The sequence below is a fragment of the Gymnoscopelus braueri genome (genome assembly GCF_963280865.1).
Source record: "Gymnoscopelus braueri genome assembly, chromosome: 7".
NCBI lineage: Eukaryota > Metazoa > Chordata > Actinopteri > Myctophiformes > Myctophidae > Gymnoscopelus > Gymnoscopelus braueri.
The window spans coordinates 41,623,527-41,650,869 of record NC_137608.1 but is presented as its reverse complement, the minus strand read 5'-3'; the positions used below and the strand labels follow the sequence as shown (position 1 = coordinate 41,650,869).

Below are 27,343 nucleotides of genomic sequence, written 5' to 3'. Positions count from 1 at the left end.
ATATTTTTCTTTCAATGTTGGGAATAGTTGTCCTTTATCAATAATGGAGTAAAATGTTGTTATTCCTTTGGTTATCCAATTTTAAAACGTAGATTGTTATTGGTTGGGCTTAAAATCAGTGTCATAGGCACACCATCTAATTATTCTTAATCTACCCCGTAATCCATATTCTTCTCTAACAGAGTCCCAGACCTTGAGTTTGCACCTTATTTATAAATAAGGACAAATCATTATTGCCTAGTATTACCTGAATTAGGGGATCCTTAACTAATGACAATTCAATAACTGGATCTTATTTCAATTTTCTTTATTAGACAATTTGTCAATTCTGCACCATTCCTGCAGAATCAGCTTACCATTTTATACTTGTCAACATCATACAAGAAGGAAAACGTGGGAAGCTCCTGGTCAAACACATTTTATTCGCCACTGAAACATACATATAGTAGCACTTCTTACTGGGCACAATCAGCTTTGGCTGAGGAAGGCTGGGATAAGTTAGAGGAGGGGTGAGGCAGGCACTGTCGTGGTAGCATGGGAGAGGCGGTAGGAGGAGGGGTCGTATATCGGGTAGGGAGGTAGGGCTTGGGGATCCTGTTCAGCTAGCCCCGGCTGCAGCAGGGGGTGCAGGTGGCACGGGAGCAGGGGCAGGGGCAGGGGCTGGGGCAGGGGCAGGAGCCGGGGCAGGAGTAGGGGCAGGGGCATTGAAACACCCCCTCTTGTGCCACTGCATGTCCCGCACACGTCGGAGAGACTGGATCTGGGGAGCGGGGGCGTCCCAGTCGTTCCAATGCTTGAAGTCTCCCCGCTCAAAGATATACTGGCGTCCTCTGTACCCTGGGTACATGTAGCCAACCCATCTGGAGAGAAGGTAAACACACGATGCTGTAAACGTAGTTTTGTTTGTGTTGCCATATAGTTAAATCATATGTAGTAGAATACAACCATGCTTTAGTGACTACATGTGCTGTAATTGAAGGACAGTAATAAGCAAGACAAACAGAGGATAATCATGGAAAAACAATGGATACATGGATAAATATGAGGTGGAGTTCTTACGTTCCATTGAGAGCCTTGACGCTTGCTACGCGGTCCTGAAAGCCATGCGCCCACAAACTGGGCACATCGTCATCAACAATCTCCATCTTTCTACCACTGAAGTCAGCGTTCTCAAACAGATGTATCTTGTGATCAGGACCGTCCTATAGATGGTAAAAAGAGATACACATATTATTGAGAACCCATTGAGGATCTAGGATTTAATTACTGTTATACTGCTGGAGAAGACCACCAGCTAACCCAACAATAACTAAAAAGGGGTCTAAAATTAAATGTGAAGCATCTGGATGAATGGATGAATTAAGTCAACGTCATGTCAATCTTTGATAATATCATTGACTACAAAATGGGTAAGTTATTAATCAGCAGATATTACACTATAATCTAAGTAATGTGCGGAAGTAGTAGTAGTAGTAGTAGTAGTAGTAGTAGTAATAGTAATAGTAATAGTAATAGTAATAGTAATAGTACTTGGTGTAGTCGTCTGATCAGACTATTAAGTGACATAAGTAAGTTTATAATTGAAATCATGAAGCAAATCATTATATGTGATGTTCATATAGATGTGTTGTTAATAACGACTGATTATGTTATTATTATTTATATGATATCATGACATTGAATAAAAAGATACCCACCACTTTGAGTGGTCTTAGAGACAGGAAAGAGAAGCTGATCTGACTGTTGGTCCAGGTGTCCCAGCGAGGATATTCGCCCTTGTCGAGGATGAACTGCTCACCTCCAAAGCCTTGACGGTCATAACCCACCCAGCTTAATTGAGAAAAGAGGAGACAATCAAAAACAGTGGACAGGAATGGAACAGAGAGACGAGATTTGGGATTTCATGGTTATCCTTAATATATTGAAACATACTTGATTAAATTTGTACACGTAACAATAGCATATTATCAAGCATTACATTACAGATGGCGTTTGATGTTGCAAAAGATTAATGTTATAGGTACTTTGTTTCCACAAAGACGAGACATTGTTTGCAGTGCCATTCATTTGTGTGTTCTTCAGTGAAGGTGACAATACTTACGGCCCTGACTCGACCAGGATAGAGCCCACCTTCTCAAGGCCCTTCTCTGATACGTCTTTACACTCTGCAGAAAACTCAGCCTTGGTGCCCTGGAAGTTCTCATGCTCAAACAACACCACCTGGGCCAGAGAGTGACAATGAGGAAAGTCTAATGGGTGTAACGTGGTACTCTCTCTCTTTCGATGGGAAGAGGGCCAATAATGTTGTTAATAATAACTATAATAATAATAATAATAATAATAATAATAGGAAAGTAGGAGATATTTCAGCATTATAAGGCTCTGTTTGAAGCCGGGTGTTGATGCATGTACAGGAATCTATCCCTGGATAAATAGCGGCAGTACCTGTACCTTGTAAGTGGCTCCAGCCCCGCCCTGGCTCTTCCCAGCAGGCAGCTGCTCAGGGGCACTCTGTTGCTCTGACATTCTCCTGGTCCACTGGTCCGCCTCTACTGGCGAAATCACACACACACACACACACACACACACACACACACACACACACACACACACAGAGTCAGTCTGAAGTTTCCCTAAGCTAAGGTGTGTGGTAAGGAAGTCTGTCCAAATTATGAACGATGTTCAGCCCTTAAAAACGTATTTACCAAGAAAATCACTCATACAGATAATAGTCTATCCATTTGTGGTTAGTTGGCAGCACACCACAGCAAAATCCATCTAAACTCCAAGTCTGCAGTGAATGCAATACTTAAAAGCCTTGTTAAAAACATATTTTACTCCGCAACTGTTGATACAAAACATAAATTCCTCTTAAAAAATCCGAGCATACCCTTCCCTTTTATTCATTTAACCACCTCAGCTCTATAAAAAAAACAAAAAAAAAACCTACAAGCTCGAGAGATCTACAAGCTCACATGCCACAACAAGCTTGCAGGTCTGCTAACATTCTCGCAAAGTGTTAGTGGTCCTGACTGGTGACTTTCAAATGTATCGCATGTAAAATACTGGTACGGAATCCTACTGGTGATACATTTAATATGTCCATACTGGAGCTTTACCTGGGTATGCCTGATTGGAAGCGGTAATGTCCCTCTGTTTTCGGTGCCACTTGTTGGTGTTTGGTGGGGATGAGCCACTGGAGCGCAGGGGCAGGGGGCTATTTATGGTTTATTTCTGGCCACAACAGCAGAAAAGGGGGTGCTGTTGATACAGCAAGTCTGTCGCTCACATTGTGTCCATAACGCTGCCTCTCAATAGGCAGCTGTGTTGGCACACACAGGCCTGCCCGTCCGCCCGGCTGGCTGCCAGTATGTGGTGTGCACGGGCACAGGGAGAGGGAGCCAAGAGGATTCAGCAAACAGCCCAGATCAGCACAAACATGCACAGAAACAGAACCACGCACACACACATACCACACCCAATTCACCACAGGCCGTTCACTCCTCACGCATTTAAATTAATATATATATATATATATATATATATAATATATAATAAAGTTATTGTATACAGCATATCCAACAATCATCTCAAAGTAACCCCCCCTTCTATTCCCTTCATAAGTTTGAAAAACACTTTTATATGGCCTCAGAAAAACCTGCAGGATCAGTTTGAGGTGATTTAGGCCAAATTGACTGACGGAATGAGTCGATGAAATAGTATTCTACAAGCTAACACCACATTGCATCGTGACAACAAATAAAAAGAACAATGTCAATAAAAATAATTCTGATTTGATTAAGTAAAGATCCTAACATCTCAAACATCCACCTGTCATAACAATACCACCCAAAATGGGGGAAAGGTGTACTTGAAAAGCAGCAGAGAATAAAAGAGGATGGAAAGAACATGTATGGTAAAAGAATATCAAGCAGAGTCAGCAGCTCAACTCAAGTTAATTTTATTAAGAATTTACACTTTAGAACACTGGCCAGTACAACACAGTGCAATATACATCTTTTACTTTCAAATAAAAAAAGGAAACATACAGAGACAGATAAAAAATAAAACCTTAAATTGCCAAAATGTATGACAAAGTAAAATGCCATGTACAGACATACTAGGGACAATGACTCCAACGATTCAATCGTCACATTCACTTAGCACTGTGATAGCATTCCCACATGGAGTCTACCAACATAATATGGGCGATACAACAGAACATTACTGACAAAGAGGGGAACAGAGGTCAGTGCTACAGTGCATCAAGTGACATAGTGCTTTATGGATGAGCAGAGCCAGGAGATGGCATGAGTTGAGCTCTTCACCAGGTGCAAAATCTAATTGGTTTGGAGTAAAATTGAGAGCGAATAAGTCTTAACCTCATTTAATCCATTAGGACCGGGAAAGCAGCTGTGTCATTTTATAGATTTCTTTGGCGATTCAAAAATAAGCTCATAGCGTGGCACTCGGTGCCGCGCTATGAGTTTGTAAATCTGCTATTTTTGAATAGCCAAAGATATCTAAAAATGACACGGATGCTTTCTCGGTCTTTTGGGTTAAAGCAATGTAGTGAAGTGAACTCTGTGGAGTGGTGCATGCCACACACTCCAAGACTCTTTCTAGTTATTAGGGTAGGGGAACGTGACAGTGGACACAAGAGTACAGAACATTCTGCGCCTTCTCTATGAGGACAATCACAGTCTCTCAGCCACTCTAGAGCACGAGCAAAGCTTATTGGAAATAGCATTTGTTTTCAAAGAAATCTAGAAAACAAGACAACCTGACATAACATACTCCAGGTAAATGAAGGGGCACTCGTAATGAATATATGGCTCTTGGGTGACACATTCACATAGAACATTGTCCTTGCAATCTTCACACATTGTTGTCACACAATCATTTATTTGATCCAACAGAGCAGGTCTAAACTAAAGTGAAAACGTAGGTTGATTCGAGTTTAGTGTTGTCATGCCAGAGTGCTGTCATTAGTGTTTTTGTGCAGATTAGCAGTGTATGTGTGACTGACACATGCCAAACCTTCCCCACACTTTCCCCACAAAGGAATCTAGTTATTTAGAAGAATTTAAAGTTACATAGCACTTGTAATGCTGTGAAGTCATGGAATAGGCTATACAGGAGTGAAAGGCTTTCCAGCCTCTACTGTAGTGATGCATTTAATTTCTTCCAAAACTCGCACTTTTGTCTCCCTTACAAATATAGCTTTTAATGATTACAGATACTAAAATAATATACACCTCCGCCGACAATCAGGTCAGCAGTGTTTTGTTCTCCATGTTCAAAGAATCATCCACGATCCGAAATGTCCTATGGCAATGCTTGTGTGACTACCGCCCAACAGCTTCCGCTGACCAACGCACCGATACACATCAGTGACGCCAACTTGTCAATCAGATAAAAAAAAAGAAGAGAAAACTAAATACAAAATGTTGCTGAGGACATAGAGATGGTCTCTCCTCCCGCCAGCTTGTAGTTGAAGCACTTCCAGATTAAGAGGCGTCGTGGTCCCACAAGTCAACCATTTCCTGAAATGCGTCCTGACAGGAAGTAACTGGTTTTCTCCTCCGGTGTGTCCCTCTCAGGGTTAAAGTGCCACTATGCTGAACCCCTCCTGACACAGAAGAGCTTTCAGAGGAACAAACGGTGATATGGACAAGCGGAGCAGCCTGATATATAGATATTTCCCTTGCCCGTTTGTTCCATTAGACCAAGACTCTCAGAAAAAGGCACCATGCACATGTACACGACCCCAGGTGGGAAGAGAACAAAGAAAAACAAAAATAGATAGAAAATACATCAGCAGCAGCAGCATAGTCCCCGACCCTCGTCTCCAGGTCAAAAGTTAAGGCTTCTGTTTCATACAGATTCTTCTTTTTTTAAGGCAACCTTGAAGAGAGAATGGAGAGGTTAATTTTAATGTTTGCTTCTCTAACAGTGTGCATACAGTGCAAAAATATGTGTTATAGCATAAGAACATATTTGAGAAAATGACCTAAAAAAACTCACCGACTCATTCACTTAGCTGTCATTTTCATATTGACTCAAACGCTTCTTAGACTTGAGCTCTCTCAACCACTTGGGAGATTCCTCCTCACTGAGAAAAGAGACGGACAGAATTAAAAAGAGGACGTTCAAGGCAGGTTGGAGTCAAGAGCTGGACATAATGTAGTAGGAATTTAGTTCTCATTTATACTGACATAAACTTAAACAAATAAAACAGAATCTCCACCTGTTATGTGCTCCTGTATCATTTGATTATGGCGAGATTAGGCCTATAGTATTTTATTGTAGGATTGAACTCGAATTAGGTAAATCAGGTTGGCCGAAGGTTGGCATAGACTCTATAATTATGCCATGGAGGGAAGGCCATAGGGTCACCAAAATCAGTAGTGTTCATACTGCAATCTGCCCAACAGACATTTTGGCCTGGGGGTGGCGCTAGAGCTAAGGTCCTTGGGTCACCATAATCAATAGGGGCCACCCTCTGGGGAGCATTGAATGCCCTCAGAAAGTTTCATGGCAATCCACTCATTAGAGTTTAAGATGTATTTTATGCAAGTGGATATTTTGGCTTAACATTCGTGCTGGAGGAAAAGGCACTCGTCATACAGCCAGCAGTTTATGAGAGATCTTGTTTGGGAGTAAATGTGAGCATGATGGTAAACAGCATATTCCGTGGCAATCCAGCCAGTAGTTTTAGACATATGATGTTTGGGATAAAAGTGGTGGACTCAGACAAACAAACATCAAAAATTGAGAAAAAAGAAAAGGAACCCTAATTAAATCTAATTATTGTACTTTTCACAAGGATAGTAGATAGCTTAAATCTTTGGTTATAGGAAAAATAACTAGTATGTGTATTTCTTTTTTGTATAAAGTCAATACATAGTTACACTTTATTTGACTATACATTTAAGGGAAGATCACACAAACATGGGAGGAGGCATGATAAGCTCACACACATTGAAGGTTAAAACAGCCTTATAAGTCTTCAACAGGCATTTGCCTGACGGAAAGCTAATTTATATGTTCGAAACATTGTGCCATTAATAAAGTTGTTTGGGAGCTTTAAACTAGTCTGCAGATGTTTTAACCTTCCGTTTGATTCTTGCCTTGATGTCCAGAACATGGTGTCCAGAACACGGCCTAAATACAGGTACTGGATGTGCACACAATGTCCTCTTTGAAAAGCTCACGCACATTGCCAGGGTCAGGAAACTCAATAAGTGAATGCTCCGAGTCATCTGCAATGTAAGGCACCAAATCCTTGTCCTGCCATCTCTTTTCAGGAGTTGACATTCAACAAATCCATTTATTTTATGAGCAATAGTTGCCTAAACACTGAACAGTTCTAATTTGGAGTTGCATTATTCTCTTCATTAAAAAGGTAGGGTAAGTGATTTTCTTTTAGTTAAAATAAGTATTGCATAGCTCAATATTCTAATGGTACTCGTTACTGTTTGTTCCGTAACAGGAGTCTCCATGTCTCTCCAGCTCTTTATTAAACAGAAAATGCATTTTCAGGTCAGGATACCAATTTCATCCAGTCAGAATAGAGAACTCAGACAGGATACAAGGAAATTGGAAGTGATGACACAAAGAAATTAGCAGACAAAATTGGAACACTATACAAATGAAGCTGATAAATGGGTACTCTCTCCTGATTGGCAGAGATGTTGTCACCTACCTGAAAATGTATTTTATTTTAATCAAAGAGCTGGAGAGACGGGGAGACTCATGTTACTGAACAAACACTCTATAGTAATGATTACTATCAGAATGTAGTGGTTTAACCTTTTAACAAAAAAAGTTTTGTTTTAACCAAAACATATCACTTACCCTGCCTTTTATATTTCAATTTGAGAATTTCTGAACTTATATATTTATATTCTTGAGCTGGTTGAGGGCTCTATGTTGCATTCAACAGCAACTTTAAAGCTCTGCTTCACATGCCAAAATGTGACCCAAAGTGTATTGGAAATCTCAGAAGGGTGTTTCTCACCCATTTTCTTTCCCGCCAGATGGGGGCAGTACACGGGCTGCCCGTGGGAGGAAGGGGGACTTGGGAGAACGAGAGAGCAGAGAAGGAGAAGGGACATCAAGCTGACAGTCTGAGTCTCCTCTCTTCTTCAGCTGGGCCTGAGGACCAGAGTGGAACAAAACAACTGAAGACTAGAATAAAATTATCTGATAGTCACTACAGTACATAAAACAGATATAGAGTTTGGTTGCTTTATGACGAATTGCCCACTACACTTAGATATACAAATGTATCAGTACTCACTGCAAATTTCAAGTTTTATGGTAATTTTCAGGCGTCTGCAAATATTTTAAGTCAAACTATTCACAGTTAATGCCTTATTCATACAGGTTGATGCCTTCATTTTTTAGAAATCAACCTCGTTCTGAAAATAAATGTACGTCGCTTTATCAGCACTATGTAACATTCACATTCTGCGTGGATGTACTCATTGTATTATATTTAGACCTGCACCTGGAAGCGCTACTGACACTCCGCCACTAAGACCATTTCTCACCCAACACCTACTCCAGGTGATTTCACTAATTAGTATCCATCTCCCTTTAGCAATTATTCCCTGCATGAGACTGGACTTAAGAACTCTGCTCGTCTAGAGAATATAGACGGACAAACTGCTCACCTTTAGCGCTGAAGGGTCCATTCCAGGGAACAGGGCAATTCTCTGTGGCTGTGAGGAAGCAGCTGAGCGGGAGTCGGCTCCTCTGGCCTGCTCCTCAGAGTCAGACTCTTCCTGTTTATTCTCCACCTTCTCCTCTGTGACAGGGCAAGACAAAAAAAACGAGTCTCTGTTAAAGATGGATTCACAACGTAATGTATTGCAATGTTTTTTTTAATATGAATTTTCCGCCTCCCGATTTACTCGTTATGCCAATTCCTATTTTCACCCATATAGTCCCCGTCACTGTTGACTGCTGAACCCTACTGGTTGGCCTTGGGGAGGTTTGCAGACAACCACGTATCTAGTATCTACTCCGTTACAAGTGACATCACCAGCAGCTTCATTTCACCTGACACTGAGGAGTTTCAAAGGGAGAGCCCAACACATGTAGAGGCACACGCTATCCCTCTCAGTTCCCCCCGTAGGAGTAACTAACGCAGCGACAGAGATCACCTTCCTCACCACAATCAACATGACCAATTATGTTGGTTGGAGCAACGGGCCAAACAACCATGGAGGATTTATCATACGCCAGTCTTCACGGTGGTGGGGGGGAACTTTATTCCTGCGCCACACGGACACCATCCGTATTTACAGAATCATCTGAAGAGAATTGGTTTGCCAGAGTGCCAAGATGGCAAAAGAATATGATTGCCACTATAAAAAATAACCTAATATTTAGGATTTTCTATAATACAGCAACGAATTGTAATAAAATTCATATGTGTGTAAGATAGTGTGTAATTTGTAAAATAGTGTAATAAGTGAGATTACAGTAATTCAACAGCTAAATACCACACCTACAGTCAGCAGTGATGAATTTCTAAATTAAGTTGGATGTGTGAGGGCTCTGCAGCACTAAGACAGGTAGGTAGGATAGGTGAAACATTATAATAATATCCCGGGAAGTAGGTAGCAATGTACTGACCTGTAGAGTCTCTGTAGCGCCAGTCCTCTGTGGCACCAGCCTGTCCCTCTGGAAGGACAGTCAGGGCAGTGTTCTGACGTGCTGCTCTGGAGGGCCGTGACCGAGGTGCCCGCTTCTTACCCAGCTGAGCTCTGGACCGGAGAGCGCTGGTGTCCAGTAGAGTGGCAGGGACCTGGAACAGAAAATATCAGCAAACATAAGACTTGAACAACATAAACAAGAGACAGGGTGCTGGGCATGGCTAACATGAGCGTTACCATGAATAAAAAAATGACAAATGAAAAAAGAAAAAGTCTTATTGAATATACCATTTCACAGCAGCCAAAATGGCTGCCATGAAAAAGTTATTTCCTTCTTCTTTGACATTGTGCTAAGCTAAGATGCTAGCTAAGTGAGCTTTAGCCTACATCTTAAAATGTAACTTGAAAATGTTTGTTCAATCTAACTGTAGTGAGAAAATTGCTTACAGTACCTTCATTTCACATTGGGTTACATGTGATATTAGGTGATATGCATATATCTTGACAAAATGATGAGCTAAAAAAAAGCTTTGTGTATTTAATGCTGGCTAGCTCTGATTAGTTTAGCAGCGTCAGCTGAGTGTACTTCGCTGTGATTGGTATACTTCTGAGAGGGCTTTGATTGGTATGTAGCATGTCAGCTGAGCTGTGTAGTTCACTCTGACAGATCTCCTCATGTAGTGACACATACTGTACATACATACATGTAGAGGACATACCGTCAACCCTATTTCAGACAGCAGCCCCATTCAGTGGCACAACAAAGGGTACTTTTTAAAGTATTTAGTATCTATTTAGTTATTTATGTTATGCATATTCTCGGTTATCAATGTTGACATGTCCTTGTCTGCTATAAACGCACTGTCAAATGGTAAGAAGAAATGCTAACTTTATAACTGCATACAGGCAGGAAGACAGACTGGTAATATCCCTAGAAAGTTGGCCGTACTATGCAACTCCTTCAATCAGTCGGGACTTACCTCTGGGAAACTAAGTGGTTCAATCTCAGATGGGGACAAGGGCGAGAGGCCGTCTGGAGTGTCAGTGTCGATGGACGGGGCAGGGTCCTCTGGCGTCTGAGGCGGAGTTGACTTCCTTGGCGAGGGGCTGAGGTTGCCGTCAGAGGATGGTGTAGCTGGAGTCAGGCTAGAGGAAAAAGGAAGACAAAAATAAGGCATTGCAAATTTGCATCTGAAGCTACAGGACTACAGCTGAGCGTTTGTTATAAGCTCGGTTTCAGTTTAAACACCATCTCAGTCCACTTACTTCTCCTGCTGAAATTTACTTGTGGGAAGTTGTTATTTGGATTGTATGTTGTTGAAGATGCAATGATAAATCACGATATTCCCATTTCACATTTGCTGAGTTCAACAGTAGTGAGGTATACACCTTGATCCTCCCTAGGGAAGCTTATTGTAAGGTAGTCCTTTCATCTTAATGGTGATGGCAAAGGACTAAAAATTCCAGCAAGGTAAAATCAACTGAACGTCATTAGGTTGTAAATTCAGGAGGCAATTATTATCCAGGTTATGTTTGTTGTGATGCTATACATCTGGCCACAGGAGGTCAGTGCAGGACCGCAATGAGAGGTGCTGATAATAATGTGATCGTTGGTGTAGAGCTGTGATCGGCTCATTTTAAAATGTAACATTTAGGGGTTACGTGTCTTTCTCAGCGACACCTCGACACAAAGACTGGGGCTGGGAAGCGAAACGGTGACCTTCTGATTACCAGACGGTTTCTCTACACACCAAGCTACATATTGAGCTACGTATATGGAGAATGGATCTTCTAACAGTGTCATGCTCTGCCCAGTGAGCTACAACCAAAACCTACAGCCTGCCCTGGATAACATAGCATTGGAAAGGCACACAATAACCATCATGATTCAACTCTCTGCAGTGCTGAGATACCAGGGAGCGAATTGGAGCAATAGGAAGAATAAAGCTCACTTTATACTTCATGAAGGTGTCACTTGCAGAGAAAGGGGGAAGGGGGGGGCAAGCTAAGCGACACAGTCGTTTTATGGAATATTGTCCCATCCTCTTGAAAAAGCTGACATCTGACAGCACTGTGACTTTCCCCAAAGGTTAGAGCTGCTCTGGGAGAATACGTGATAGAGCTGATCTCTTGTTATTGCTGCACCCATGTGATGCTTTTTACTGAACAGAGGGGTGTTAGATTGCAGATTTTGGAGGTTACAGAAATGTACATATAGGAGGAGGGATGAATCAGCAAGATTTAGAAGGTCATCACTGCACACTGGGGCAAAAACGCAGGGGGGAGGGTGCTGGTACAAAATGAACAGTCACTTATGGAATACGATTCAGGGACGTGATCAGAAACACAATAAAGCAAGAACAAGCATGAAAAAGGCTTTTGTGCCATTCAAAAGGAATGAGAGAAGAGTGTCCAAAGAAATGTCCCTGCATATCTGAAAGGCGCTAAATCAGATAAATGCCATCCTAGGGGAATGGAGAGAGAGTGAGAGAGAGTCAAATAAACGTTAAGATTGTTACATGTAATGTGCTACCTGAGCAAGCAAGAAAAATAGCCAGTCTGTGACTCGTGTGTGAGTCACTCACTGTGTGTGTGTGTGTGTGTGTGTGTGTGTGTGTGTGTGTGTGTGTGTGTGTGTGTGTGTGTGTGTGTGTGTGTGTGTGTGTGTGTGTACCTATCATCAGTGTGAAGCCCTGTCTCCCAGGTTCCGTACTGACTGTCTGTCTCATGGACCAGTGTCTCTGTGTCCTTCCCCTCATCTTCGCCACTGCCACTCTGCTTCTGCTGCACCTGAGAGATAAGATGGATAGAAAGAGACAGAAATGGAAAGAGAGAGGGATAGAGAGAGATGGACAGAAGGGATAGACAGACAGACAGACAGATAGACAGAGAGGGATAGAAAGATAGAAGAGAGACAGAGATGGACAGACAGTGGAATAGAGAGACGGAGGGATAGAGAGAAATGGACAGATCGAGGGACAGAGAGAGGGATAGAGACAAAGAGAGAGAGAGTTAGCAATTATTGATGAAAGAAGAGCAACCAAGGAGACTTGCAGTGTCACCCATTGTTTGTGGTAACTTTTTGAAAAGACCATTTTTAAAGCCTCTCTGCTCCATTGTATACAGTAATATAAGTGGAGACAGGAGACAGGAGGGAGGGTTCATTCTTTGTTTTTTCAGTTGATTAATTAATTACATTCTTTGTTTTCATTAGATGCCATTTAAAGTGTAGTTTCCTGAACTACTAAATATAACATTTTTGCAACCAAAAATATTGGAGGCAACCCTGTGTGTTCGATCAGTGGCACTTTGAGATTTCAGGGGGCATCTGCCTCTGTACGTGTCGAAAATGAAACAAACTGTAGAGAGAGTAGGCTACCATCTTAAAAGTATTTTTCAATGTGTAAAGTGGCATCATCAAATATACAAACTGCAGCTAAATGATGACCATACAGATACTATACATTATAGAAAATGATACACACTGACACATGTTGAACACACACACACACACACAGATTTGTTTTCACGGACAGGTACTCATTATTCAGTCCTAATTATAGTTTTGGGGCTATGACCCCTAGACGACACTAGGTCCATCTATTGGTTGTCTGTTAAGTCCATCTATCAGCATGGTCTGGACTGGGACCCAGCACCCTGCGATTCGCGACAGGCCACCAAATGGAGATGTCAAGTTCACTAGTTCAGCTAAGTTAAAAAACTAGAGCACACCAAGATGGAGAATCAAGATCAAGGGCGTGTTTTTTCTAATACCCTCAATTGGGCAAGGAATAACTCCCAAGAAAAAAAACCTATGACACGAAAACGAAGAAAGGGTAAGGTAGAGACCGAACACTGTTAAACCTGATCCCATTATGTTTATCGAGGATATATTTGACAAACACAATGGGACGCGCTGGCAACAATTACATCGTTCAATCAACAAGACTGAATCTGAAGGCAAGATAAGGAATGTAGCTTGAGAAGTGGGAGGAGAAGAAAAACCATGGGTTAGATAAATAAAAATAACACACTAGTACTGGTACTGCCAAATAGTACATGGCCCAGTGAATAATGGACTAGGCTTGGTTAATGGTTCCCACCCCCACTGTTGGATAGCTGACAGAGCTGCTGATAGCGCTACATTGTGTGGCCAGCAGTTGGTGTGTCGGATAATGAAAGGTAACAGGATGAGCTCATAGGGACAAGGAGAGGGACATGGAAGGGTGGGTGGATGAAGAGTGTGTTTGCTGACTACTGAACCATGCGTCTTTTAATGAGGCTGTTACAGAGGGCACACTGTCCCCAAAAACCACACACTGCTCCTGTTGCACGCACGCGCATGAACCGACGAACCTGGCCCATATAGGAAGAAATGCAATGTCTGAATATTCCTGATCCCAGGGCTATGTCACCTGAGGTATTGCCTGAGACAACTGCAATGTACAGCACCTGGGTGTGCATTCCTGCGGTTTTATAGAATGTGTTCATGCCTTGTCTATGACCAAAAGCTTGCATATTAACCACTTAACTTACTTAACTTAACTCTCTTAACTTATGTACATTGAATAGCAAAAAATATCTGATCTACAAGCTCACAACCATCACAACTGTAGATCTGCTACTTTTGCAGAATATTCACCTACTACGACATTGCCAAAATACTGTAGGGGTGCCAGGGTGAAAGTGGTTAAAATATTCACTTTTCATTTAGAATGGGTAATCTCAACGTTTGCAGGGTTAAGTGGGCTGGTCAGTGATCCTACATCGGCGATCGAGTCCATATGAACAAAGCTTCTGTTTTGATTCATTTGTGGACAGACACAAAGGTAAACTAAGTGCAAAATCATGAGCAGATGATAAACAACGGACAAGAAAGAGAATGTCATTCTGAGAACTTGAGACAAAATCTGAGACAGAGAAACATAAGACAGGGAATGACCAACTTTAACACAGAGAGACAGAGGACAAGACGTGGAGAACATGACAGACAGATTACAAGAGTGACCATGAGATGATCATGATGGAGGGCGATGGTGGCGGAGGGCAAGCGAGACAGAGTGAGGGAGGGGGAGAGAAAGCGATAAAGAGCAAGCGAGAGACAACTGCAGTACCGGATATCATTCATCAACTATGCCTTTCCTGAAAGGAACAAAGAACAGCTAGGATAACAGTGAGAATGGCATTCAGCACGGCTCCCTCCATCTGAAAAACCACTTGAACTCAAGTACATCCTCTTTTCAAGGCTCTGCAGACCATCGTGCTACCACTTAAGCCCTATACTGAAAATAGATTAACCATATATGGCCAAAAATAGTAGTTTGGACATTTTTGTAATTTAAATAGTTTTTTTGACACTTACAAGCACCAAAAAAATAAAATACAAACGGCTAGGTCCTGGTCATATTGACTCCTCGCCTGTGATCAAAGCCCAAGTTAGAAATAGCTGAGAATGAAGGTATTAACATGCTGTGACTGCAGGCTATCTGGTGGTCTCATGGATCGATAAAAAAGGGGCTAATCCAGCTACATGTGTGGGCCTTCCAGAGACCAGGGCTCAGTCAGAAAGAGCATGCCACTGCATTTAGCCAACAGTATTGATGGGAGAGCATTTACGCAGTGCTACGCTAGCTCCAACAACAATCAAGAGATCAATGGAGTACAAACGTTTCAAATCCACAACACTTCTTGATCGGTAGCCTTGTTGAATCGGTAGCCTTGCTGATCCTTTAATAATAATATAATGGATTTGGAGGTGATAAATGTACCATGTTAAAAATGACGTACAGGACTAAGCGAGTAAAGTCTCAATAAGCAGGCCTCATAAATCTCTGTTAACTGAATTCCTACATCAGCTATCCACTCTGTGTATGGTGTTGTATTGCCACATACCCAAACCCCACCCTCACTTCACCAGCACAGAGGAATATGTCATGAGCAGGTACCTTTGCATAGCAACATTTAAAAAAGGACTTGCAGTAAAACTAATTTAAAGCAAAATAACACTTTGGTAGATGTTTAGGTTGTGTAGTAGTTACCTTACCATGATGTAACTTAATATATCAAATATTCTGCCCATTAACTTACATTGCACGGTAAAACAGGCACATAAACAAATGGCTTCAATTAAAAGTGTCAACTTCCTGTTGATTTTATTATTTGAATTATGAAGAAGATCCAGCCTGGATCCGCGGACCCGGATTCATATCTTCAAATAAAAAATAAGTTAGTATTTTTTTAATATGGAATAAAAATGCAGTGTCTGTTTTTTTACGTTATATATTGTCTGTATCTCATTTGTTTGGATTGGTTTATTTCATTTACATGCCATAAGTGTTTTACATGTATTTGTAGATTTTCTTTTTTGACCCAGTCGGCCACTAATCTCTATAGGGTAAGTCTTAAAAGAGTCACCTATGATCCAACAATACCAGACATAAAGAAAGGTTTAAGTGCTGAGGAGGTACAATTACTGTGCTGAAACGCCTTTATTTACAGTGGCAGGGAGTTGGCCCCATGCTATCAACAACACACACACGCATAATACGGATGATGAAAGAGGCCTATCTAGCTAACAAGGTCCAGTAACAGTGATTTAGAGCCATTGAGAGGCAGACTTTTCCCTTAATAACATTAGCAAAGGCCAGCTTGCCTCGGACGAGGACAGGAAGGGTGCGCCAGGGAAACGACAGAACAATGAGCGGATGAATAGAAGGATGAAGGAGAGAAAGGGCTGATCACCGAGGGGGATTGACTGACAATCTGACACATGTAGGAGGAAGTGTCTGGGACCAAAGCCTTGGAAAGTTCTGCACGATAACAGAGTAATCTCAGATCATGAAGCATTCATGGCCCACAGAAAGAGTTCAAACTGATGGCAGGTGAATGTTAATGTGAAATGTTTTTATTCTGCATTCAAAGGTCGAAACTTGATCAGTCTTGATATGAAGACATAGCCTAAATGTAGTCCAATGATTGAATGGACACCACAAATTTTGCCCAGTGACAGTGGCCAAATGATAGAATTTATGAGTCCTTCACCAACAGTGAAATGGAGAGTGAATTTCTGTACGGGAGCTCTGTGAAAAGGGGAAAAAAAAGTGCGTAACACACCTAACAGATGGTCCTACCTGGAAGTAGAGCACATCGTGAACAGCTACTCTACGTATAATTAGTGTGCTTCTGTGTTTACATGATGTCCACAGTATTCCAGACACCATCTCACTGAGCTCATGTTCATATGAATCCCTTCATGTCACTGATATCCCTTCCCTATATAAACACCAATACAGAGAATGTTCCGAGTACTACTACTACTACTACTACTACTACGAAAAAAGAAAAAAAAAGAAAGTGATTGAAGGTTTCTCTATATGCCTCAGTATCTTGGATATTACAGTCAGAAATGGATGATATGGACAAAATCAAATATCACAATATATTTGACCAAATCACTATGTGCAGATAATATTGTATTGTGATGATAATATACATTTTCTTTTAATCTTTCAAAATGTGTGTAAACCTGTGTTGTAACCTTGTAGATCGGTTATTTTCACCATTTCTGACATTTTTGATCAATTTATGAAACATGAAAAAGGGCACAAGTGATTAAAACAAGGAAAAGACAACACTTATGCCATAGCGCCAAATTCCGCCAATATCCTAGAGATATTCAAAACACCTGCTCCCATGAGCATTGAGCACTAATCTCATATCAACAACTGGGCATTCCAGCCCCATGTCAGAGAGGCTTACAATAAGACTAATTTAAAAACGAGACATTGTTGTTCTTTTCTTACACAAGGGGAACATGCAGACTTTAGCCTCTAGAGCTGCACAACGCTGCCTGGAATGTAAAGTAGAACAGAATGTTAGAATGCATAAAACTTGACTTGGCTTAAGAGCTAAGAAGACCACCGATCCCTGATGCGAGCTGACTACCAGGACGTACAAGGAGACAGAGGGCTACCGTGTGGTGAGCCGCATATAGTTAAGGAGTAGAATTTCAGGAAGTAGGATTACTCAGCCTGACAACTGGAAATAATCTAGACCAGTGGTTCCCAAACACTGGGTCGGGACCCATTCGTGGGTCGCGGACGCATTTTTATGGGTCGCGAGTAAATATCCTTTTTATATTGTAAAATAACAAAATATATAATTCAACATTTTTCATAAAGAAAATCGATCATTTTTCAAAACAAATTCATAAAATCTAATGGAATTCCATGATTTTTATTTAACTGATTAAAATGATTTATTTTTAATTAGTGAAAATAGCAGATCTACAAGCAAGTAGATCTGCTATTTTCACTAGTTTGGATCCCAGGGAGATCAAATTTGTCTTTTGGGTCTGGAGCTGAAAGGGTTTGGGAACCACTGATCTAGACCCCACAACAGTGGGGGAGGGGGAGGGAAAGAGACATCTACAGCATTGTCCACATTTGTTTTAGCAGACTAGAGCTACAATTTGTGAGCTTGGAACTATTAGGTGCATTAGTATCATTTGCACGTGGGACTTTTGAAGTTTTCACATAATGTGTAATTTGCGTTTTTTACCTACATCCTGTTATAAATGCGCGAAATCTCTGTACGTCTATCGGTGTGCCCGTCTGTAGTTCTAACCAACTTCTAATTTGGAGGATCCGAGGGAATGCGGTCCCCGCCGTTGAGCCGGTCGTATAAGCGGTTGTCCAGAATGCAGCTCGGCTATTTTCATCGTATGACAAAATATGTAGGCCTTAAGGGGTTAAACAAGAGATACAGTACAAACCGTGAAAACAGACACCCTATTTCTACTCTTTCACATCTCACATATCGAGCTCTCACCCTCAGTGCAAGGGTGAAATATTCATGCAGATTGCTTGAGAAAAAGAATTATCTGTGATAACACAAGACGCATCTGTGACAACAACCTAGAGTACAGTCAAGAGCTTCAGTCAGTCTGTCAAACAACCTCATCACAAAAAGAACAGGTAATCCGCACCGCTCAATGTCCATTTGATTTATTGTGACAGTGGGGAAACCTGAGAGGGACTCACAGGACAGAAGGTTCAATGCGAGAGAAACATGGTGGTCCGTGTTGCTTAACCTTTACCCAACCTCAGACTACGCAATCACACCCAAATCTTCAGATGCATTGCAAAGGTTCAAAGTTCCAGTTTCTCATCCTGCTCTCCCTGTTCTTGTACATATCAATGGACACACAACTCAATATTCAGGCAAGAGGATAATCGCGGTTTCCCACCCTCCTCCCATTAAATATCGAATGTTGAAAATGCATCCTGTTGAACACACCTTGACATAAAATGATGACCTCACTGATGCCTCTAATCATTTTGAGTTTGCTAAATCATTTTGAGTTGAAACTCATGAAGGGTTTTCAGAGACCCCCACCTAGGGTGACCATATATTCAGCCCCTCAGACCCTTAAATCAATGCGCACGTTCGTTGTGCACACACATGCCCGTTTATGCACGCGGACATGTATATAGGTGTTGCATACATACAACGACTGATTGACAAACATCGGCCTCAGCGTTGAATTCAGACACGCAATGCATTTGTTCATGTTTCCTGATTGGTTAGGTGAGCATGTTTACATGAAAAGAACATGATAAACATCTATGCAACCACTGAAAACAACTATTATTTAAATTCTGGTGAAAACCGGGACATATTTGTGTTTTTGAGATATTTGTCGGGACACGCAGCTTGAAGTTGGGACAATCCCGGCCAAACCGGGACGTCTGGTCACCCTACCCCCACCCTTTGCACCATTGAGATTTTAGATACACTTCTCAAATACATTTCTAAACGCAAGATGAATGTTTTCCTGCTTTTGACCTGCTTTTTGTGTTCCTACTGCATTACTGTTCCTACTGCTGCATTACTGGTCGCCTCGGGCAAGGCCACACAGTGACCTTAGAAACCTGTATTGCAGTAGCTTGGCTGAGCAAAGACAAGACTGACAGATCAGCCGTGAATGATAGTATGAGAGGGATGGGCGCTGAAAGGAATGAGATGGATGGGACACAGCAGGGGGCAGGCAGCATACAACAACATATCAGTCTAAAAGAACAACAAGACACACACAGATGTATGCCCTTGACATGGCCGGTGACCAAGCTGTTGATGATGGATGGGTTCTTAATGTCTTAATAAAGGGAGAGGGACAGAGGACAACTGCATGGTTGTGTACTGTGTGTGTGTGTGTGTGTGTGTGTGTGTGTGTGTGTGTGTGTGTGTGTGTGTGTGTGTGTGTGTGTGTGTGTGTGTGTACACTGTCTGTGTGTGTGTGTGTGTGTGTGTGTGTGTGTGTGTGTGTGTGTGTGTGTGTGTGTGTGTGTGTGTGTGTGTGTGTGTGTGTGTGTGTGTGTGTGTGTGTGTGAGAGAGAGAGAGAATGCATCAATGTCTACATCACTAGAATAATACATGAAAATGTAGTATTGGCTTTGAAGAATCACATAACATAACATAATGTCATGAAATTAAATTATACAACTAGACCTTCTGCCCTTTTCCCTCCAAAGGAGAGAAATGGGAAATGATTTATGGTATAATTATTTTTGAGCAATGACCCTAAACTAAATGGTATAAGTGGATACTGTTGAGCAATGGGTTATAAACATAATAAAAGTATGGGCCAATAGATAAAGATTAGTTCAAGGAATTGGGGAGAAAGCTAGATTAATATTGCACATCACAAGTTTGTGTGTGTGTGTGTGTGTGTGTGTGTGTGTGTGTGTGTGTGTGTGTGTGTGTGTGTGTCTGTGTGCAATTATTAAATGTAAAAAATGTTGTATGTAAAAATAAAGAGTATTAACGCAATGACTCAACCATACAAAGATGAACTCAGGTGTGTGTGTGTGTGTGTGTGTCTCTTACAGCTACAGGGGTGTTAGGTGCGGTGGTTCGCCTGCGTAGTGACAGACGCTGCTGGCTACGCAGTGAGAACCTTCGGAAAGACTCCCTGCTGCGTGAGGCAAGGGAACGCAGAGAGTTGGTCCTCTTGAATTCTCCAGTCCCGTCTTCTCCCCTGCCGCCCCTTTCCACTGCACTGGACACGAGGCTGAACGCCCCCTGCAGGGAGCGACGAACATTCCCCATCCACCCCGACACCTGCGTGTGGGCCACTGATAGCTTATCCCCCAGGTACTCCATCACAGAACAGCAGCACTTGAGCCCTCTACGTAAATATAGTCTTGCAGGTAAACCAGTTATGCTACGTTCCACAGCCTTCCAGACTAATGATGAATGATCCAAGGCACTCGGATCTGTGGAGAGGTCTGACTTCAGAGGGGTCAATCCAACACTAGCACGCAGGGTATTGGTGTGCTTGACCCTGCACCATGTGTGCTGGTATGTGCCACTACGCTGTGGGTCCACACACAAATGTCACAAAGATTAATTCCCCAAAGTGAAGGAAGTGATTGTGGTTCCTGTTGTATGCTGCTAGGTCAATGCAGCTCAAGTAGTGTAGTGTGGTTGTTGGTAGCAGCAGGACAACAACAACGACAACGCGTCTCAGCCAGTCAGATGTGGTGATGGTGGGGGTGTCAGCAGCCTGTACGCACAACACTGCAGCAGACAGAAACACCAGCCAGTCGTGTATTAGTATTAAAGGTCCTTTGCCTTCATTCAGTTTAACTTTCTGAATGGGCCTTTCTGCAGGCCAGTCTCAAATGAGCAGCAGGATTCCATTTTGGCTCATCACCTTCATGGCGCCACGCTGTCAGGTCATAAGTGAACTGTGATGCTTACTGCTATTTTAACACACAAGGGGAATGAAATGCTTGCCATATGCTAAACCAACTGGGCAGTGGGCACGCAAGTGTTACGTAAGGCTGCTCTACACTTGCAGTTAGAAGATTGAGCTGTGGGGCTGTATGTAAAGTTTAAACTCCTGCAATGACTCCCGAAAGGTATTATCAATCCGTCTTCCTCTGGCATAATAGTGTAGTAGAAACAGGGGCAGCAATATAATAGCTATAGAAATTATGTACAATAATATAACATCCTGACACAGCACTCACTTGGAATACAAGATTGTGGCGTAAATTTAAGGCACCCCCTTTCATCACACAGTTGCCGATGCTAATGATAACCACAAGAACAATCTGTAATGCTAGCTTGACCCTTCGCCAAACACTCCAGGTGTGAGCTTAACTGTCCTGTCCAAAACAAACTCCTCCGTCTTCACACATGGCAAAGCAAACCTGAGAGGTGTGTTTCCAATGCTGGCGTCAATCGTCCTGAAATCACGTCCAACCGTAAACCTAGAAAGACAATGATTTCCAACGTAGACACGTCCCTACGGTGTGAGTGATGTTATGTTGCTCTTCTGGTCAAAAAACATGTGCGGAAGAACGGGACTTCAGAGAAAACTGCTGTGGTCATTCGTATTCCCCCAAGTGACCGCAGAGCAGTGATGGCAGAGAGACGACTGGAGCAGACAGGAAGGGCGAACGCAGGGATCAGTGAGAGAATGATAAAGACGGAGGAGGGGGATAGAATGTTGTCCCATTGCCTGTCCGGCAGGTACGGGCAGGTAGAACCAAATGCGTCAGCCTCCTCGCACCGTGCCCTGTAGCACTACAGGACTCGCTGTTAAGGAGAGACTGGGTGGAGAGAGGGAGGGGAAAGTAGAGTCACACAGTGTGGGAGGGGGTGGGGGGGGTAGTGGAAGGGGAGTAGGAGAGCAGGGAAAGGGCATGTGGATTCAGAGAGAGAGAATGGGAGGGAGGACTAGTGAAAAGGAGGGGAGTGTGAATGGAGTGTGAATCAGAAACAGAAAGAAGCAAGGAAGAGAGAGGAGAGCAGTGGGGGAATGGGAGGGATCTGATTCAGTGCGGGGGGTGAGGGGGGGAGTGGAGGGTGATATATGTTCTGCGGTGCTCTGTCGCTCCTGCCCATTTCTGTTGCAGTATGACAATTATTAGTCATAAAAACAACCCACACAGCGAGGCACAGAGGGGTGCAGCAACATACTAAGTAATAGGAACAGATAACGTGCTAAGCAATAGGTACATATAACGAATGCTGATGCCGTCACATCGATGTAGACCGAAAGAGAGACACAAAGAGAGAGGGGGAAAGCGAGAAAGAAGGGGTTCTAAAATAAATGACATGAACAGAATAAAAGAATGAGCAGGAACAACTTCCAATACAGATGACACACATAAGAGAGGCAGACACCAGACAGACAGAATGGGGGAGAGAGGCGCACGGGAGAGAGAGAGTGTGAGTGAGAGAGAGAGAGAGAGAGAGAGAGAGTGAGAGAGTGTGAATGAGTGAGAGACAATGAAAGAAAGAGATGTGTAATAGGAAAAAAGACAGGTGTGGCTGCATGAGTGTACTGGGATTGTGTACTTGCCAACCAGTCTGTCAGCACAACGAGAGCACACACAGCTATAACAAGTAATCACAACACTTGGGAGAGTTTGCTTAAACAAATCTCACACTCTGACTCATGCAAACAGCAGAGCAGGCCACAGAAGCCTGGGGCTTCTCGAAGGCCTACAGCCTGATATATACTTCCTTGTATGACCGTATCGCAGACCGAAAATACCCGATCTATAAGCTCATAGCGCATCACTGATGTGATGCATTGTGAGCTTATAGATCTGCTATACGATACACTTCATATTTAGAGTGTGGCCTTGCCGAAAAGAGCTGATGGCAATAAAAATGTGCAGAAAATAACTGATTTCAATTCATGAAAATGTGTTATTTTTGTTGAATGACACGGTCATACATGAGGCATAAACGAGGCCCAAAACTACCTCGTTACAACACCAACAACTCTCACTTACCAAAGTCTTTGAACTGCTACATTCAAGGAGGACAACAATAGTATACCCAGATGAATTTCAAAGAAAAACCCCCAAAACAAAACCCTATTCTCAGAGCAAACTGGGGCATTCAGTAGTGACATCAAGTGAAGTTACAGTGCCGTCCACATACGCCACCTGGTGGCAGTCTGGATAGCAGTTCTAAGGAACACTGCACTAAAAGCAACCAATCAATTCTCTCTTGTAAAAAGGTTCTCATTTTCCAGCAGAGCTCTCAAACAACACCCAACACTTGTTTTCCTCGGGAGTAAAATGGCTGCCTCCTCGTCATTACTTGGAAGTACATTACACAGTACTAACACAGATACACATACAAAGACGGAGAACAAAAAAAACAAAAAAATGTTTTGTTTTTATTGACCTGTCTGCAATTGCTATAATTATTCATCCAAATAATAGACTATTAAGGAGCTACAATATTATTTACAAGTTAATAAACTGATGTCAGGGCGTGACATCATTCTGTGCTGAGAAATGACTCATGGCAACTGAAGATCACTTCCTCAATTCTGATGAAGTCACTCAGACTGCGACCACACCAAGCTGCCCAATGAGCTATAAAGCTATAAACCAAGTACAGGCTACAGATATAAACCACTAATAGCAAAGTAATAACTCTTCTAGATTAGATATTATTTAAGACCCATAGTCCTAACAGATAATAATAAATCACTGAATAATACATCTTGTAACTTACCCATAGGCAGCGTGGTGTCAGACAACAACACAGCATATAGTACATGGCTCTCGGTCCAGTGTCCAGCTCAGCTCTGGGTACCTTACCAGCCGCACCAACCTCTGCCTCCCTGTCTTGTCTCAACTATGTGATCATACTAGGATGATGTCATATAAGACTCTGGAAAAGATTAAGAGACCACTCCAGATGTTTCTTAAATGAGCATCTCTGCATGCATGGAATACATTCCACTCCAGTCTGTTGCTCTCCAACACAAAAACACTTCATTCGACTTAATGAGTGATTTAGGTGATCACCTGAATTATTTTATTGTGGAAAAGTATGAACACACTGCTCTGTAATCACTATCTTCTTGCAATAAGACTAGCTGGATGGCAAAAACGGCACCAGTAGTACATCACTACATTAGTTAAAGAAACCAGGGTTGTTCCACCAAATATTTATTCCTGAACTCTTAAAGGTTTAATGACATTCACTTTTACACCACATTCAAAGTCTTTGTCCTGGTCCTTCAAAAGTGTACAAAAAGTTTTAAGTGAAAATTCCATTCCAGTGATCAATGGCAGGTGTTTTTCTCTCACATTTCTAAAGCCTTTTCAACTGCAATGAAAAAATAAATCTTTGCCTGCGGGTGTCGCTGGTGAGGGATTTTGCCTGTCAATCATCGCCTCTGCTCCGCCCCCCCCAAAGGAAAGGATAGGGGAGGGGAGGGGCGAGGAGGAGAGTGGGCGGGATTATTCGACAGTGACCTCACTGTCGAAGGGCCAAGCTCAGATTACTTTTCAGCCTAATTATTCAGAAAACCCCAGACCACAGAAAATCCACTGAATGTTTTAAGTTCAGATTTTTTGGGTGTAATTGAGGTCATAAAACCCCAAATAAAACATTGAAAATAAAAAAAGTGAAAATGAATGTCATGATACCTTTAAGTTAAAATATTGGTATTGTGGTGTGGTGTTTGAAAATAAATGTGAACTTGTCTTCATAGCATTAAATGTGAACTTGTCTTCTTAGCATTATTATTAGGTATTTTTTGTTATTTTGACTCAAGCACATACCAATAAATAGTAAACCAAAGAGTACTTTGCGAGTACCTGTGTACGTGCAATGTTGGAGGGGTTCCCACCAGATATAAATTTATAATTTATTCTGTTACTGAGGTAAAGTGCAAGAACTATGACCAATATTGTTACATTTTATTTTGCGCTTATTCCAATTTGTACACAATATGTGATTACGGTTAGTATGGAAAGTTTTAAACTAATCATGCAGCTTTTAAAACTAACATTATACAATTACGTGTAGTTGTAGAGATATGCATTAGCCAAACTAGTAAAATTGCTGATACCAACACATCTGTGAAGCACTAATGTCAGCCTATTGTGTCACTAAACTAAACTCAGTCCAAAATAGATTTCCAGAAATTGTAGAGCCAGAGCTTGGGTCTCTAGTATAGTAAATAGAGTACAACTTCACATAACTAGGTTAACTAGGTTAACTGATAGGTCCTACTGTTTCATTGAGCACAATGAGACAACAACTAACATTACAGACCAAGCACAGACCACTAGATGGCAATAGTGGCCATAAATTTAAAAAGCTCATGATGAAGACCTTATCTATAGGGCATTCTGAAACCTACAGTATGCCTTTGCATTGGGCAATTACCTCTGAGCTATTATTATCATACCCAAAATACACAATTAGTCTCATAGCCACGGTTACGGTAGATTCACTGTACTACAATCTCAGTCACTGACAGACACGTACTATAACTGTACCCATCTCTGTCTGTTTTTTTACTCTTCAGATTGGCAATAGTTTTTTTGAAATACAGTAACATTAAAGTAAGCGCACAAGGACGTATCAATGTCATTATAATAACAGCAGAACTTGAGTCAAGACTTCAGGCAATATTAAAAGAGGAACACAGAAGTAGCAATAAGTAAAAAGGGAAAATGTTTTTGTTCTGATCTGTAAAACTATCACCTAGACACAGCTGTGAGCTTACATATCAAATGGTTTTCAGCACAGGCTCTTCCTCAGAGACATGGATATCAAATGCACAAGCTTTACATGTCTGCATGGTCACAGAGAAGCCACACACACACACACACCATTAAAAAACGCTTCACTTCACAGCCGGCGTCAAGTGAGCAGTCTGACCATGTAATTCATCAGTCATTTGACTAATACAATCCTAAATTGCAGGCCTGAGAAAATAGTTGACAAACACTTCCCTGTATGTGTGTGAACACGTGTAGGTGACCGTGTGAGGCTGTGCCTTTAACGTGACTCATCAACTCATTACTGAGAACGCTCCCCTCTGCTGTCAACTGTCATCTTCTAATGAACTACTTACAGCAGTCAACAAACTGCATTCCTGTTATGCCTAATGTCTTTCGTCGTCTCTCACACACACACACACACACACACACAAGGTTACATGCGCATTGCGCAGCCAAGCAAGTTCACATTCACTCAAAACACACCTATACAAATATGTTGACAGGCCATCATATGTGTCTCGGGCTAGTTGATGCAGAGTCTTCTCGCCGGGTCTTTTTGACTTGTGTGCTTGAATGCATAATATGCATACAAGCACACACGGTCAATTACACAACCACTTGAACACACACACACACACACACACACACACACTCAAGGACAAAGACACAAGTTCACATACAGACTTCCCTCCCCTTGGTCAGGCTAATCTGTGAGAACAATCCAAACGTAAACAGTGACTAGAATAAAAGGCTCTCTGCCAGTCATTACACTGAGGCATCTCTGTTTTTTGAATCTCTTCCAGTTTGGGGGCTTTCCTGGAACAAAGTTTTATCCGTTCGGTGCTGGGAAAGAAAGAAAAAATAAAAACTCAGCAGAAACAGCCTGAAGGACTGACTCACCCAACTCTGCTGGTCCCTCTCCCTGTGGGCACTGCGACTCCTCATCCTGGAGAGGTTGCCCTCCACGGCGCTCTCTGCTGGCATCGAACGACGAGACACACTGCGAGACCGCATCCTATTCAGTTCCTGATGGGCATGCAGGCGATTAGAGTCACATTCTCCAGTGCAATCAGTGGAAAAAATACCTTTTTTAACTCGATACTCAAATTAATTTA

At 42.1% G+C, this 27,343-nt stretch overlaps 2 protein-coding genes across 3 annotated transcripts in view; both read right to left on the bottom strand.

The window, feature by feature from the left end:
• Nucleotides 1-398: 398 nt before the first annotated feature.
• On the bottom strand, nt 399-2,550 carry LOC308088371 (beta-crystallin B3-like). Its single transcript, XM_080432794.1, has 5 exons — nt 2,452-2,550; nt 2,102-2,220; nt 1,698-1,830; nt 1,060-1,202; nt 399-860 (listed from the first exon to the last, which is right to left on the bottom strand). Exons 1-5 carry the CDS (start codon nt 2,524-2,526, stop codon nt 599-601), a joined length of 732 nt encoding a protein of 243 aa, XP_080288920.1. The 5' UTR covers nt 2,527-2,550; the 3' UTR covers nt 399-598.
• A 1,395-nt stretch (nt 2,551-3,945) lies between these two features.
• The window catches only part of LOC308089300 (uncharacterized protein), a 35,191-nt gene continuing 11,793 nt past the window's right edge, over nt 3,946-27,343 (bottom strand). For both annotated transcript variants that reach the window (XM_080433953.1, XM_080433954.1), the window contains exons 6-13: nt 27,129-27,254; nt 12,343-12,458; nt 10,649-10,814; nt 9,649-9,820; nt 8,682-8,815; nt 8,024-8,160; nt 6,028-6,115; nt 3,946-5,907 (exon numbers count right to left, since the gene is read on the bottom strand). In XM_080433953.1, coding sequence (XP_080290079.1) covers nt 6,040-6,115; nt 8,024-8,160; nt 8,682-8,815; nt 9,649-9,820; nt 10,649-10,814; nt 12,343-12,458; nt 27,129-27,254 — 927 coding nt within the window. In that variant the 3' untranslated portion in view covers nt 3,946-5,907; nt 6,028-6,039. The remainder of the gene's footprint in view (nt 5,908-6,027; nt 6,116-8,023; nt 8,161-8,681; nt 8,816-9,648; nt 9,821-10,648; nt 10,815-12,342; nt 12,459-27,128; nt 27,255-27,343) is intronic.